At 42.8% G+C, this 14,236-nt stretch overlaps 1 protein-coding gene across 2 annotated transcripts in view; it reads left to right on the top strand.

The window, feature by feature from the left end:
• Positions 1-13,831, top strand: part of nr6a1a (nuclear receptor subfamily 6, group A, member 1a) — a gene marked incomplete at its 5' end in the record, with an annotated part of 80,512 nt that extends 66,681 nt beyond the window's left edge. For both annotated transcript variants that reach the window (XM_079161627.1, XM_079161626.1), the window contains 8 exons: positions 5,528-5,758; positions 6,922-6,977; positions 7,675-7,835; positions 8,618-8,848; positions 9,623-9,877; positions 11,571-11,692; positions 11,788-11,940; positions 13,695-13,831. In XM_079161627.1, coding sequence (XP_079017753.1) covers positions 5,528-5,758; positions 6,922-6,977; positions 7,675-7,835; positions 8,618-8,848; positions 9,623-9,877; positions 11,571-11,692; positions 11,788-11,940; positions 13,695-13,825 — 1,340 coding nt within the window. In that variant the 3' untranslated portion in view covers positions 13,826-13,831. The remainder of the gene's footprint in view (positions 1-5,527; positions 5,759-6,921; positions 6,978-7,674; positions 7,836-8,617; positions 8,849-9,622; positions 9,878-11,570; positions 11,693-11,787; positions 11,941-13,694) is intronic.
• Between the last annotated feature and the right edge of the window lie 405 nt (positions 13,832-14,236).

Genomic DNA, 14,236 nt, shown 5'->3' with positions numbered 1-14,236 from the left:
TCTCCATATATTTGTAACTGCTTGATGCTTTATGGTAATTGTGCTTTTGCCTTAGAAGCAGTGAAATGAGACCTGCCTTCACCTGCAAGGAACATCTGAAATGTTTCTATGCGATCTATTTGCCACTGCTAACATTTCACGTAATCAAAAATATCCTCTGATCTCGTGTTTCAGAGAGTGCACACACACACACACACACACACACACACACACACACACACACACACACACACACACACACACACACACACACACACACACACACACACACACACACACACACACACACACAGTAAGGATAACGTTGGTGGTACCGTTTTCAAATAGGTGCAAACCTGTAAATGTAAAACATTTTTTTATATTTTTATTGAACTGTTCATTACATTTTAACAGCAATCAATCAAATGTTACGGCAATAAAAGAAAGAAGTAAGGTATCTGTGGCTGTCGCAGGATGATTGGACGAGCTGCCTGCCTACCTGCTCGTATTCTGCTTGTGCTCTCATTGTTCGTCACCAGAATCTTCCACAAGCTGCTACTTTATTAACAGCTGTGAGTACTAACGGTAGCCAAGGGACAGACGGTCAGTGATGCCGACTTTCTTGATCGATTCAGCGACTGTTGGCGCTAGTGCTGCTAGCCACTTTGATTGGAGAGGAGTTGTCAACACTGGGCTGGTTTTAGGTTGGATCCTTTTTAAATCTAGCGTACTCTTGTTAGTTTCTCAACATTACCAACCCAGCCTTTAAGTCCTGCTGTGCCGTGGATCTCATTTAGTCCGATGTTGAGTGGTACATGTGGATTCTGAAAAGTGACTGATAAATATTGAAAGTTTAAAAGTGTTAAATCTGAGAACAGGATTTGGATGTGTGGTAGGTAGTAGAAGTGTTTAAGGAGGTTATTTTCCATAACTAATATGTCTTGTCATTCTCAAAGACAGACTGTTTGCATATTGATACGGAATTGAATATTTACATAATAAACTATTTACCATGTAGTAGAGAAATGAGCTGTAGTCATTAATAGAACATAGCTGGTCTACAAACACTGATACAAAAAATAATGGTTTCAGAGTTATTGTTATAACTGTACTGAACTCACATGAGTCCTCATATTTAAGGTATCAAACATGTTAAAATGATACCCAGCCCTAGACAGCACTGTCGAACGTTCGCCAGCGATATACGGCAATAAATGGTGAATCAGCAGCTCACGCTTTTATCTTCTTGGTCATTTTCAAAAAGAAAGCCCTGCTGTAAGAATGAGCCAGCTGCCCCGCACAGCAGCAACAACTGAAGCAGTAACTGTACAGTTGTTGCTGACCTACCAGGCTGTCAAACGGTTGATCAAAAAGGCCAAATGTATCATTAAATATGGTCCATTTGTTTTATTATTTGGAGGACAACCATCTTTTAAAGCCATAAACCGATTTTCAAAAGTAAAGTGATCCAACATGCTCCAAAGATCTGCTGGTCATCACTCACTGATAATGGAAAGTAAGATTATAAATGTCTGACAAGAAAAGCATCCTTGTTTTCATCTTTCAGACGAAACATGTCTGAGATGACCCAGTGGGGTTTTAACATTTTCCATAAACCTTAAAATGTAGGGTAAAAAAACACACTTTAAGATTTTCTAAAAAATCAAAACACTTTGGAGATGAATTCTTCTTCTATGACTATGAATTCACATATTTCTTGTGATCTTGTGCCCCTTCATGGATGAACTCTTTTTATTTAGATACTGTAGATTGATGGACTATACAGTCACTGTTCTGATCATTTCATCATTATATCTTGTTAATAGAACAAGGTTTTACAACATTATGATGGCCATCTCCATCTTTTTAGACCCAACAAGAAAATAATCTGCAGATAAATTGGTAATAAAAAAATCCAGTTGTAGCTCTAATTATATCTTATATCATTACTTTTGTAACGATAGAACGTTACTTATCTCTGCAAAGCGTTTAGTTCAGGTCACACTGTGTGCTCTTAAAAAAAAAAAAAAAAGAGGAGCAGCAGCAAAGATATGTCTCTGACTGGTGGAGCTTCCTCTCAGAGTACGTAACCTCTGTGCTGTATAGAGTTAATCACCAAAATAGTTAAAGTCTAATCCCAGGATGGGCTCACTGTGTGACGCCCCATTGTCTCTGTACACTATGGCTGCCCTGCAGTCTTCTGCAGGCAGCACATTTAAACCTCACACTATTTAAATGGTAATCTGTCTTTGGGCTTTAGAAGTCTTCAATTCACCATTGATGATCTGGGAGAGGCTTTATGCCATGAACACCCCCACCTCCTTCTAATTACCTTTAGTACATGAAACCTGCAGTCCAGTATGAAGCCCCCTCTCTCTGGGAGGCTTAGCTCTTAGCTCAGTCACATGCCTCTGATGAGCTGGCCCTTTAAATCAGACACAAAAACCCTAATCCTGCTCATTTGAATATTCAAGATGATGTAACTTTGGCCTGTTTATTGTCAAAACAGTGTGCCTTTTAAATCAGAGAAGACTGGGTCAACCACTGACCACAGGCAGGATATCAGGTTTCTTCATGTCCTGTGAGGTGAACGGTATCATCTCAGCTGCTTCATCTACACACTTCAACGGGTTCAACAGACACACTCTGTAACACAATCACACTTAGATGGACAAGCATGGATGTAGCATCTGTGACACCGGCCACAGGTTTCTCAAGGGTGAGTTGAGTGCATGCTGCCCTCAGCGAAGTGACTCCAGTGAAGCACAGCTGACTGTGAACGTCAGTATTTGAGCAAAGAAAGCTCTACCAAGCATTTTTCACTGTAGTCAAACATTGTTTAGGTTAATGATAAATCCACTGATAATATATTCAACAAATGGATGAAGATCATCCAAGCAGCTCCACAATCTAACACACATACAATGCCTTCATTGAAGCTTTAACTTCTTGTATTGACTGTTTGAGAAGCAGCATGATATAGAAGTAGTACTAATGACCTCACACTGATGGTTGGAGTCAGTTAGCACCGCTACGTACAGCCTTGCTCTACTCACTGGACCAGGAAAGCTGCTTGTCTGCCTCCACTATTGACTTCCCGACCACAGAATCCCGTAGCAGGGCAAAGGTCCGGCCTGTGTGTGGAGCAGTTTGTTGCATTACACAAGAGTCTTACATTAAGCAGACGTCCAGGTTAATCTCCGGGCTCAGCAGGCAGCATTAACCTGCTGGACAGCAGCCTCAGGCCTCTTATGTCTACTTCATTCTCTCTATGAAAGCACACGTGCATTCTAGTGTTCATCATGACCACAGCTTCACTTTCCATTGTTCCATCCACCGACCTGCTGGTCCTGCAGGAGGATTCTACCTGCTGCTCAAACACAAGAACTTAAAAGCTGCTCTGTGAGAAGAAACTGCTCAAACTTTTAAATAATTCTAGTTCCTATGCAAGGAAAAATGTGGCAGCTTACAAGCTATATTGTGTGACTTTTCTTGCTGATCTGAAGTAATGAGGAGATATTGTTGAAATTAAGATGGACTGTTGAAGAGGAGTCTGTTCTAAATGAAGCCGTTACGGAGCTTCCTCACACTGGACATCGGTGGCTTCTGAGCCTTCAGCCATGTCTACTTGAGCTCCCCATGTCATCGCATATGTTCACGTGTTGTGACCAGTTCAAGCAAAAGGTTTTCTCCTTGTTTTATTTGAAAATGGGCCAGTGATCTGGCTGTGAAATGCTACTGATAAAGTAAGCTAAAGTTAAATAAAAAAAAAAAAACTTCAGAAATGAACTGAAGCATCTGAATCTGTAGCAGTCTGCGTGTCCTATCGCGTACCTACCTTGATAACCTTCTCTTTGTTAAATGAACCCTGCACCACAAAGCCCCCCCACCCCTCCAGTGACACAGCTATGGCATCACATCGCCCAGATGTAGCTCTTCATCGACCAACAGAAATTAAAAATAAATCCTACTCGCTGATATTATCATTAGAAAAACGTGTCACTTTACTGGGACGGCTGTTTCCAAGAGATACTTTGTAAAGCCGCCTTTAGCACTGATTTGATGCTATTCCTTCTTTTACAATTCCTATTTCACGCAGCCAACATTATAAATCCTCAGTGTCTGCTCAGAGACATGCTTCTCTCACCCTGATAACAGACCTATCTTATCAGAAGCATCAACATGTTGCGTCAGTCTAATCCGTTATCTGGTCCTGATATGTTCCATCCCAGTCAGGCCTGGACACAGATCAGCAGCAGGCCGCATTCCTGCTGCAGCCAGGCTTTGCACAGCAAGGCTATTCTCTGTAACCATGGAGTCCAACCCATCTGCTCTCTGCGGCTGTGAGCGGGGGTGTGCGTGCCTGTGTGTGCGCTTGTGCGTGCTCCAGATCTGGAGACTGTGGTAAGCAGAGAATATGTGCTCCGACTTAATTCTCAGCTTCCTCAGTGAGTTTGATTACGTGCATTACGTAGCCTGGAGGTCCATGGGGGATTAAGAGAAGATTTTCTGCAGCTTTCTCAGTTTTCTGTCTTAACAGTTTGAGAGCACCTTCATGATTACTAAAGCAGCTTCAAGAAGAAGGTCCTCAGCTGGGCCCGTCTCTCTTTGATCCTCTCTCCACTCTGTCCCATCCGTCTGTTCTACCAAACGTCATTTGGAATCATTTTCTGAGACTTTTTTTCTTTTTCTTTTGTCGCCGTCTTAATGACTCATTCGTTCATGGTCGGCATAATGAACCCGCATCACATCCAGTGTCTTTCTACTACTACTTTTAATCACGTTCCACACGGTGCTCCCTCCTACCTCGAGCCCCTAAATATCCCCTCACATGTGTTCCAAATCACGGCCCTCATTTATTCCTGTTCTACCAACTTTTCACAGTTTGGGGTGATCAACAGAAAGTGTGTGCTTGTTTAGGAAACAGAAGGCGAAGGCTAATGGTTGAGACTGTGGAACAGAGAGGCTGCTATAGACTGGGCCTGGTGGGTTTCAAGGCACTTGGTCAGAAAATGATCCACCGACATTGAGATCAAGTTACAAGATGACACATTTAGGAGCTTGATAGATCAGTATTTAAGCACCCTGAATTGTACGTCACAAACGGATTGTCTAAAAATGTCAAAATATGCTGTATCAGAGTAAAGGTCTGAGGTCTTCCCAGGAGGAGGCCTCTTCATGTGATACTGCTGCTGTTGGAGGAAGAGAAAGGAGAGACTGTAAACAAATCAGTCGTGTGGTTTTAGCTTGCTGCCTCCTCATCAGAGCTGCTGAATAAAACAAGACGTCTCCGCTCCCTGTCCTGCTGCTTGTTACACCTCCACTTTCACAAAATGAGTTGGGGCTTAAGGATCCTTTTGGATTAGCCAGCGCCTGGCTAGTGCTTAATCTCCACCCGCCCCCGTGATCTCAATTAAAATTTGTGCCTCCAGCAAGGTTTTTGCACCCACTTTTTTTTTCTCCACGATATGGATGAGTTAGTGTAAAGAAGTGGGTGGAAATAGTTCTAAATGCCCCCCTTCTCAAATTTGTTCCTGTCCCTCTGCAGATGATCCGGCTGACCAGCGTACTTGCCTTATCTGTGGAGATCGCGCCACAGGCCTGCACTATGGCATCATCTCCTGTGAGGGCTGCAAGGGCTTCTTCAAGCGCAGCATCTGCAACAAGCGCGTGTACCGCTGCAGCCGCGACAAGAACTGCGAGATGTCGCGCAAGCAGCGCAACCGCTGCCAGTACTGCCGCCTGCTCAAGTGTCTGCAAATGGGGATGAACCGCAAAGGTGAAGTGTGGCCACATCACAGGGACATTGTTTCTGTTCTCATTTCAACCCTGTAATTGTTACACCCTGAAAAATAACATCTTTTTTCATTATGAGACGTCTATTTACAGCAAGTATATTTTCAGCCATCTGTATGAAATGTTCTCCTTTTAAGGTGTAGGGTACAAATACATGTAGTTATAGATATCACCGTTAATTACCTGTATGAAGACCATCACCTTTTACATTTTCTGAAATTTACAGAAGCAAAAACTAGTGAAATAAACACCTACATGGGCATTTTGGAGGTTTTCTTTCCACTCGTCTGACAGAAGACATGAAGTACAATAGACCGAGATCTCTTAATTGACCAGTGCATGAAAAGTAATGTTTTTGTTTGTTTTGTGTTTCCCCTTAACAAGAGCAATGTGTCAAACTTATTTCCATATAATACTGACTGATGACTAAATTAAAAAACAGTCAAAGAAAACGACACCAAAAAATGCAGTCCAGTCCAGTAGAACCAGATCAGACTCGTCTGTGTGGTACCTGGCCGGCTTGTATTTCTGAAGCACTCGTTGGGCCACCGGCCTCAGTGATCAGAGTGAACTCTGTCAATGTTGAAAAATTGTGAGTAAATCTGTCTTTGTTGGTTAGTAATAGTTTTTGAAAAACAATTACTAACCCGTCAGACTTCCTATAAGTCACATGCCAGAGACTGACGCTTTATCTGCTGTTCAGGAAGCCTCCTGCACCCTAACCAGTGGCTTTCTTTGGCCTGATTTACCTCAGTGAGCACTACAGGTTAGTGAAGTACAATGCTGCCTCCCAGTGGAGGATCAATGTAAATGACCCCTCAGTGCTCCTTCAGCCTGACGGGCTCATTTTAGTTGATACAATCTCCAAATGCTGTGATTACAGCAAACCTGTCCTTACACATCAGGTTGATTTAATTAACTCCGAGATGTTAACAAATTACTCCCAGGAAATAGGAAAAAACACATCTTTGCCTGCCAACAGAAACGGGAAAGATTGTCGGAACCAGTAAGAAAAATCCTCACATGGAAAAAACCTGATGTGTTTCAGCCGCTAGGTAGAGCTCTGCTACTAACCCTGAATCATGTTGTGTTTATGACCACATGTAGATTTAGATTCCTGTTCTTTCTTTTTTTTTTGCCATGTAGCAATCAGGGAGGATGGCATGCCAGGTGGGAGGAACAAAAGCATCGGGCCTGTTCAGGTAAATCACTGACTACATGTTGAATACCAGAATAGCAGAAATGTTGTTTTCGTGACATTTGCCGACCCTCTGCCAGCTCAGAGCCCCTCTATACATATTATTACGGCTCAGTTCCAGAGTTAGCTCGCTGACCGTGAATGCATTCAGAAAATGTCTGCTTCCATTAAAAGACTGCTTTATTTCTAAACACTAATGAAAGGAGGACCTCTCTGTCATTAATAGGGAATGGATTGCTATTTCAGTATGTGTGGTGAATTGATGGAAATGAAAGTGAATTGACCCCCAGCCACAGATACAAGGCACCACACTTTCTTGCATGCTAATGCTTTTCAAAATGACTTTTATCTGTGTTTTCTCACTTCACGGACCAGCAAGGATTCTATTATTTTAGGTGTGTGCATATCTGCTAAATACACACACACACACACACACACACACACACACACACACACACACACACCACACACATAACTGTTTGCCTTCTTTCTTTCTTTCACTTCTAGTTCCCTGTATTACTGCATTACTGTGTGATTGCGTCCTTGCCCCTCTACATTTTAGTGAAAAGCAGTGGGGTGCTAGTCAATGCTAATCAATTGAACTGAGACACGCATGAGGATGTGCTGTAAGCTCCAAAACATGCCCACTTCCTGTGTGTGTGTGTGTGTGTGTGTGTGTGTGTGTGTGTGTGTGTGTTTAGATCACAGAGGAGGAGATAGAGCGGATCATGTCAGGGCAGGAGTTCAAGGAGGACGCCCCGGAGCACACCTGGGGCAACAACGGCGACAGCGACCACAGCTCTCCAAGCAACGGCGCCTCGGAGGGCAACCAGCCGTCGCCCGCCTCCACTCTGTCATCCAAGTGAGTTGTTCATCTCATCCGCTCAGCCGCTTAAGCGCCAGCACTCGCCCCATCATCGAGATAATGAGCCGGCCCTGACAGTCTAACACCTCGTTCCCATCTCACCCAGACTTTAGTTAAGGTATTCATCAGCAGAAGAATGCATGAATATGCCGCTCCTCAGGCTCGCTGATGATGACAAACACAAAGAACGCGCTGCGCTATCTGCTGTTCTTCTATGGAGACAAGTGCATTGTCTATCTGCACTCATCAAGGACAAATATTGTCTAGCTCCTCGCATGACTATTTATTTTAGTCTCATTATCACCGCAGCCACACAGCCTGATAGCTATTCAGAGGAATTCTTGTTTTATCAAATAAAATCTGAGCAATAACAGGATGCCTGAGCAGCGTGGGCTTTGGTATGCAGGTCCAGAATGAACCACAGTTTAGACTAAAAAAATTGCAAATATTGTTAATTTTAAATAGAGTAGAGCTCCAACAAAAGGTTAACGGTTAGAACATGTAAAGGAATAGTCTATAGGCTATGTCCACTACAGGGTTTAGCAGGTCTACGATGTGTTTAGCGTGGTTGAGAACAAACACTGGAAGCAGGGGGAAACTACTTGCTTTGCACTGGACACGCGGATATGAAAGGTATCAATCTTCTCATCTGACTCGGGGGTAAGATGGTAAACAAGTGTCCCAAGATTAGTCATTTTACTCTAAAAAGTATTAAGTATAAAAAAAATGGCCCCTTCATGGCCTACTCTGTGTAACCGTTGACCTCTGTGTTCTTCCAGTCGCTCTGTGGAAATGAATGGCTACACGGCGGCCCTCAGGGACCAGTACATCAACACCTCCATGTCCACACACTACCAGATCCTGCCTCACCTGTTCAGCTACGCTGCCCAGTCTGGCCTGCTGGCCCCCCAGCCCCGCAGCCTCTACCCACAGTCCCACCCACTGGTGCTGCAGCTGGTGGCTGCTGAAGACCTGGCCCCCCTGGCAACCCCGATGCTTATAGAAGACGGGTGAGTCAATCCATACACTAGCTACTGTAGAACAGTGCACCTCCCTAGTAAATACAGTATATGCTTCTAGGAAGCTTTGGGCTTTCCTTTCATTGGGTTTAAAGTTCATTTATTGCCCTTGTACAACACAGGGTTGCTCATTAAAATGCAGATGTAGTCCCATTTAGCTACATACGGGAATGTTATGGTGGTGGATGAATTAAGTCACTGAGTCTCTCAGCCAGAGGAAAGAAACTGCTCTGAAGTCTGGTGGTTCAGCAGCTGATTCTTCTGTATCTCTTCCCAGACAGCAGCAGGTTTTGTCTTTTATTATCCTTTGTGCTCTTCTCAGGCCCCTCTTGTCACCAATATCACTGATGCTCAGTAGATGGTACCGATGATGTTCTGGGCGGTTGTAATCACCCTCTGTAGAGCCTCCTGTCCTGGACCGTGCACATCTCACAACAGTTTGTGATGTTTCCAGTCAGGATGCTTTCTATTGCTCCTCCTGTAAAAGGACCTACATTCATAATACTTACAGAACTCATGACAAGAGATCATGTCACAGTTTGTTTTACCCTTATCTGACTGATTGGCAGGTATTATATCAAGCCTTAAGTATCAGTGTGGGGGACTAACCATGTAGGCATGGCGGCTTCAACATTGAATACGTAATCAATGAAATTGCATCATGTTAGATGTGATCCAGAGTGAACACACCACATGTGGTTTTACACGACACGCCAATAATCTGCTCATATATCACTTCTTACCTGAGTTCTCTGTGTGCCCCAGGTACAAAGTGACACAGGTGGAGCTGTTTGCCCTGCTGTGTCGTCTGGCAGACGAGCTGCTCTTCCGCCAGATCTCGTGGATCAAGAAGCTGCCGTTCTTCTGTGAACTCTCCATAGAGGACTACACCTGCCTGCTGAGCTCCACCTGGCAGGAGCTCATCCTCCTCTCCTGCCTCACCATCTACAGTGCCCAGATTTTCGGAGACCTGGCTGATGTCACCGCTAAGTACACGCCGTCCGACGACGAGCTGCAGGGGTAGGTGGCAAAGACTTGGGGGGTCAGAGTTTGTTTGGAAGTAGAGTTGTTGTTTGTTGTTTTATTGCCCAAGTAAATTGTGAGACGTAACCCTCGACATTTAGTTTGTAATCATCAAACAAAGAACACAGGTACAGTATGACTTTACTGGAGGTTAATACTTAGCTACACTGATCAGTATTTGGTACAAACAAAATGAGAAAGGAGTCACTTGTACTTAGAAACCCACAGAAGATGATCACCATCTCTGTAGTTCAGCTCAGTGTTTAAGCATCATCGGCTCAGCGTTTGGTTTTCTGCCCCAAGATGCAACAATGATAGAACCTCAGATAAACTACACAAGAATAGACCGAGAGAAACAGGGTGATGTTGAGAACTTAATATAATGCATGCATAAAACAAAACAAGCGTGAAAGTAGGGTCACAATAATTATACTCAAAGAACTTTGTATTATGATGTTGTAAATGTATCTATCAAGCGAATGTTTCAGGTGAAATCTGGAGGCCAAAATAGAGGTTAAACCCAAACTAATGCTAATTTGCTCTTTTAAAATAATAAAAAAACAAACATAAGGTGCATAGAAAGGAAAGACGCAAGTTGCTCATTGAAAACAATTTTCTGTCTGATCAGGAAAAAAAGTGAATACTGCTTTAAACGAGATGTTTGTGAGCGGACAAACATAATCCACCAGACATTAGCACAACACTGTGGTAGCTAGCCACATAGTTATGTCTGACACCTGCATTTGCATTTTGGAAGCAGGACTGAAGAGAGGACCCTCATTCATGTGTTGGTAGTATCTCACCTACAGTGACTCATATTGCCTCCGATCCCTTTTTTCGTACCATTAACATCCACAAGATACTAAATGCAAGATTTGGCTCGGGGAGCCTCGCCAATATATGATTCCTTGATATCAGGAGTTAAATGTTCCTCACTGCAACAACAATCCTCTGGAAGTACGAGACGTTAAACTTTGTGAGTTTGATAGTTTTCCTCGCAGCAGCAGTGAAAGTATTGTTGTTGGATGAGGGCCAGTGAAGCGGTCCGTGAACAGGAGGACTCCTCAGGACAGCACTGTGGCTAGCACCGTCTGGCATGTGAAATACATGCGTGTCCCACGCTTTGTAGAAACGGATGTGTGGGGGTTTGGATCTGTGTAAATCAGACGGGAATTATCTGACCTCATGACACACATTCTGCTAATATACGGTGCCGTATGCTGCTGCTTCGGTCAATTTGCCTGTAGTTTAGGAGAGAACGTCTGATTTACAGTGACAGCACTGACGTTTGTGAGAGAGATTGGAACTGTGAGAGCCAGGGAGAAAGGGAATTGAGCTTTGATAAGTGTAATTAAAATGTGTGAATATTTCTAACTCCTTGAGAAAGCTGTGGGATTAGCAAGCCGTTTGTTGAGCACTTTTTAGATGTGACGTATTCCCTCCTGAATGTTTGCCTTGTTCATTGAAGCGTAGCAGCTTAAGATAATGGGGCTAGAGGTTTCTTTTTCTTTTTTGACAGTGGATTTCGATGTGAACATGTGGACAGTAAACCTACTAAAACTCTGCTTTATTTGGACAAACGCTTCAGATGGTATAAACCCTAACCCTCTGAAGACATTATATTATTGTATATGGTTTTCACCACATCATCTTTCCAGTATTATTGACATGTCTGTGTCTGATTCCTCAGCTTCAGCGAGGATGGCATGGAGGTTATGGAGCGGTTGATATATCTGTTTCGCAAGTTCCACCAGTTGAAGATCAGTAATGAGGAGTATGCCTGCATGAAAGCCATCAACTTCCTCAACCAAGGTAACAACTCCAGCTCTGCTATTGCTGAGCTAAAGCCTTTCTCAGCCCTCTCGTATTCCCCTCACGTCTCTATACTTTCATTTGTATCTCTGCAGATATCCGAGGACTGTCCAACACCTCCCAGCTGGAGCAGCTCAACAAGCGCTACTGGTATGTGTGTCAGGACTACACTGAGTACAAGTACCCGCACCAGCCCAAACGCTTCCCTGAAATCATGATGTGTCTCCCGGAGATCCGCTGCATCGCAGGTAAGATCTGGAAGTTCTGTATAATCCAATGGTCTGTAGTTCATGGTGTAATGATGCTGCTAACTTAAGAAAGGTATTCTTGTTCGAATTCTAAGAATACTACAGTTCAACAAGGATTCATCTAATCTAGGATTAGTTCCAATCCTAGTTTAGCAAAACTGCGTTAAAAATGAGTAAATCCTGATTCTAAATTAAGCAGAGCTCTGTTACACAATTGAAAACTAATCTGTTTATTAAATCCGAGTTTAAATCAAAATGAAAGCTCAATATGGAGATTGTTGCTTACCCAAATTAAAAGAAATGTACCTATAAAAGAGGGGGGCTGCTCCATGTTTCTTTAAAAAAAAAAAAGGAGCAATATGGCTAAATAATATAAAATAAAAACCGAACAACAGCGCAGTGAGGAAACCACCTTTTTCACAGTCAGGAAAAAAAATATATAATATCAGGAGAGAAATTCAGCAGCAGCATCACAAAACTCCGTTTCATGAGTTCTTCCTTAAACTCTCTTCAAGGAACTTCATTACTTTGCTCAGTCCATTTTAAACGTTCAACCTCCTTCAGTGTAAGTTTAAAGTTAATACTGGGTCACATTTAAAATTACAGTTTAAAGTTTGGTGCAATGGAATCAAATTGAAAGTAAGTTTAGAGCAACAACTAAACTAAAGTTTAAAGAGATTTAAATGCAATCTTTAAGATAATTTGAAACCATGATTTGCTTTAAAAAATAAATCCTTGTTGGTGCAACCCAACCTTGATGTTATTAGAATTGTCATATACATGCAGGTACATAAATTAAATAGGATTGCATTTTACCCATCCTAAATCCTGCCTCTCCGACCACATCCTTTTTTTGTGGCTTTTGTCCAGTGTTACATCATCAAATAATGGTGGCTATATGGCTCCATCGGTCAGCCAATAACCAATGGAAAAAACCTACTGCAACTTGTGTTCATAATTTGTGTCCATTAATTAATGAGACCATTTATTTTCCCATTTAATTTGCTGCTGTTGTTTGCTGTTAATGCGAGCGCTATACTTTCACCGTGTTTACCTGTGATCAGGATCAATTCAGTATAAGAGTCATACCTGGATGTATAAAGAGAACTGGATACAATTACAGAATTACATTTTATTAAAAATACAATGCAAATGAACAGATGTCTCCTTCCCTATGGAAGTCCATGGGGGGAAAGTCTTTATGGGCCCCATGGCTTCCCGTGACGGACCCGGAAGTTCTAATTCCAACGTTTGGCCATATTGTAAGTCGCTTTGGATAAAAGCGTCTGCTAAATGACTGTAATGTAAAATGTACTTCAAAGCCTGGTGCTCTTCCTGGGTCCTTGATTCACATTCACCGCTCTGAGTTTGCTGCTTTAAAGGACCCTCTCACTTCATTTCACTTCCTCGAATTCCTTTTTTTGGGGGGTTTGTTAAGTTACTGTCTATGAAACTCAACACTTCCATGTTTCCCACTGAAAACCTTCCAACAGCTCAAAGGGCTTGATCCCTCCCTGTGCTGATTGGCTTTTGATTTTACATATCTGCAGGATTGAGTTTCAACTCTTTAACATTACGCTGAAAAAACCTCAATTGTAACTAATTAGTGAATGAAAACAGTATTTCTGGTAAAAAGAGAGTATGATATGAATCACTGCATCAATACTAAGGGAGTCGATGTGTAAATGTCCTTTAGAGAGACTAAGCTAAGCTAACCCTGAGTCCAAGCTAAGCTAACCCTAACTTGTTTGCAGGGAAGCTGGTGAATGTCCCTCTGGAGCAGCTCCCCCTCTTGTTCAAAGCAGTCTTGCACTCCTGCAAATCCAGCCTGACCAGCTACAGGACCGGCACGTCACCATGCGTGACCACCTCCGCCGGAAACTAGACCCCCGCCCCGACCCCCCGAGTCGAGGGACTGGTCTCCCCTCTTGTGAATGTGACAAGCAGCTAGTTTGTTTTTTGTAACTTTTTTCTTTATATATTTATTACACGACAGAGCTGAATGTATGCTGATTTACACTGTGCACATGCTTCTGTACAAAACAAATGCTCGTAGATGCATTGGTCTTTGGAGTTTACAAGTGTGTATCCAGTTTGCTCAATGTGTCAGTGTTGCTATTGTTAGAGCTAGACTTTAAAAGAGTTTATTTTATTCAGACGTTGGCGGATAGACACATGTGACGAGTGTTTTGAGACTACCTCAGGAAAATGTTGTTGCTATTTTCAGGTACCTTTTCTTTCTGTTAAATGAAGAGTTTCCCAGTATAAAACCAAATCCCTGCGGATGCTTTGGCAC

The sequence above is a fragment of the Pholis gunnellus genome (assembly GCF_910591455.1).
Source record: "Pholis gunnellus genome assembly, chromosome: 6".
NCBI classification, from domain to species: Eukaryota; Metazoa; Chordata; class Actinopteri; order Perciformes; family Pholidae; genus Pholis; species Pholis gunnellus.
Note: the sequence above shows the minus strand (reverse complement) of the source record. Positions and strands in the feature narration are given on the sequence as shown.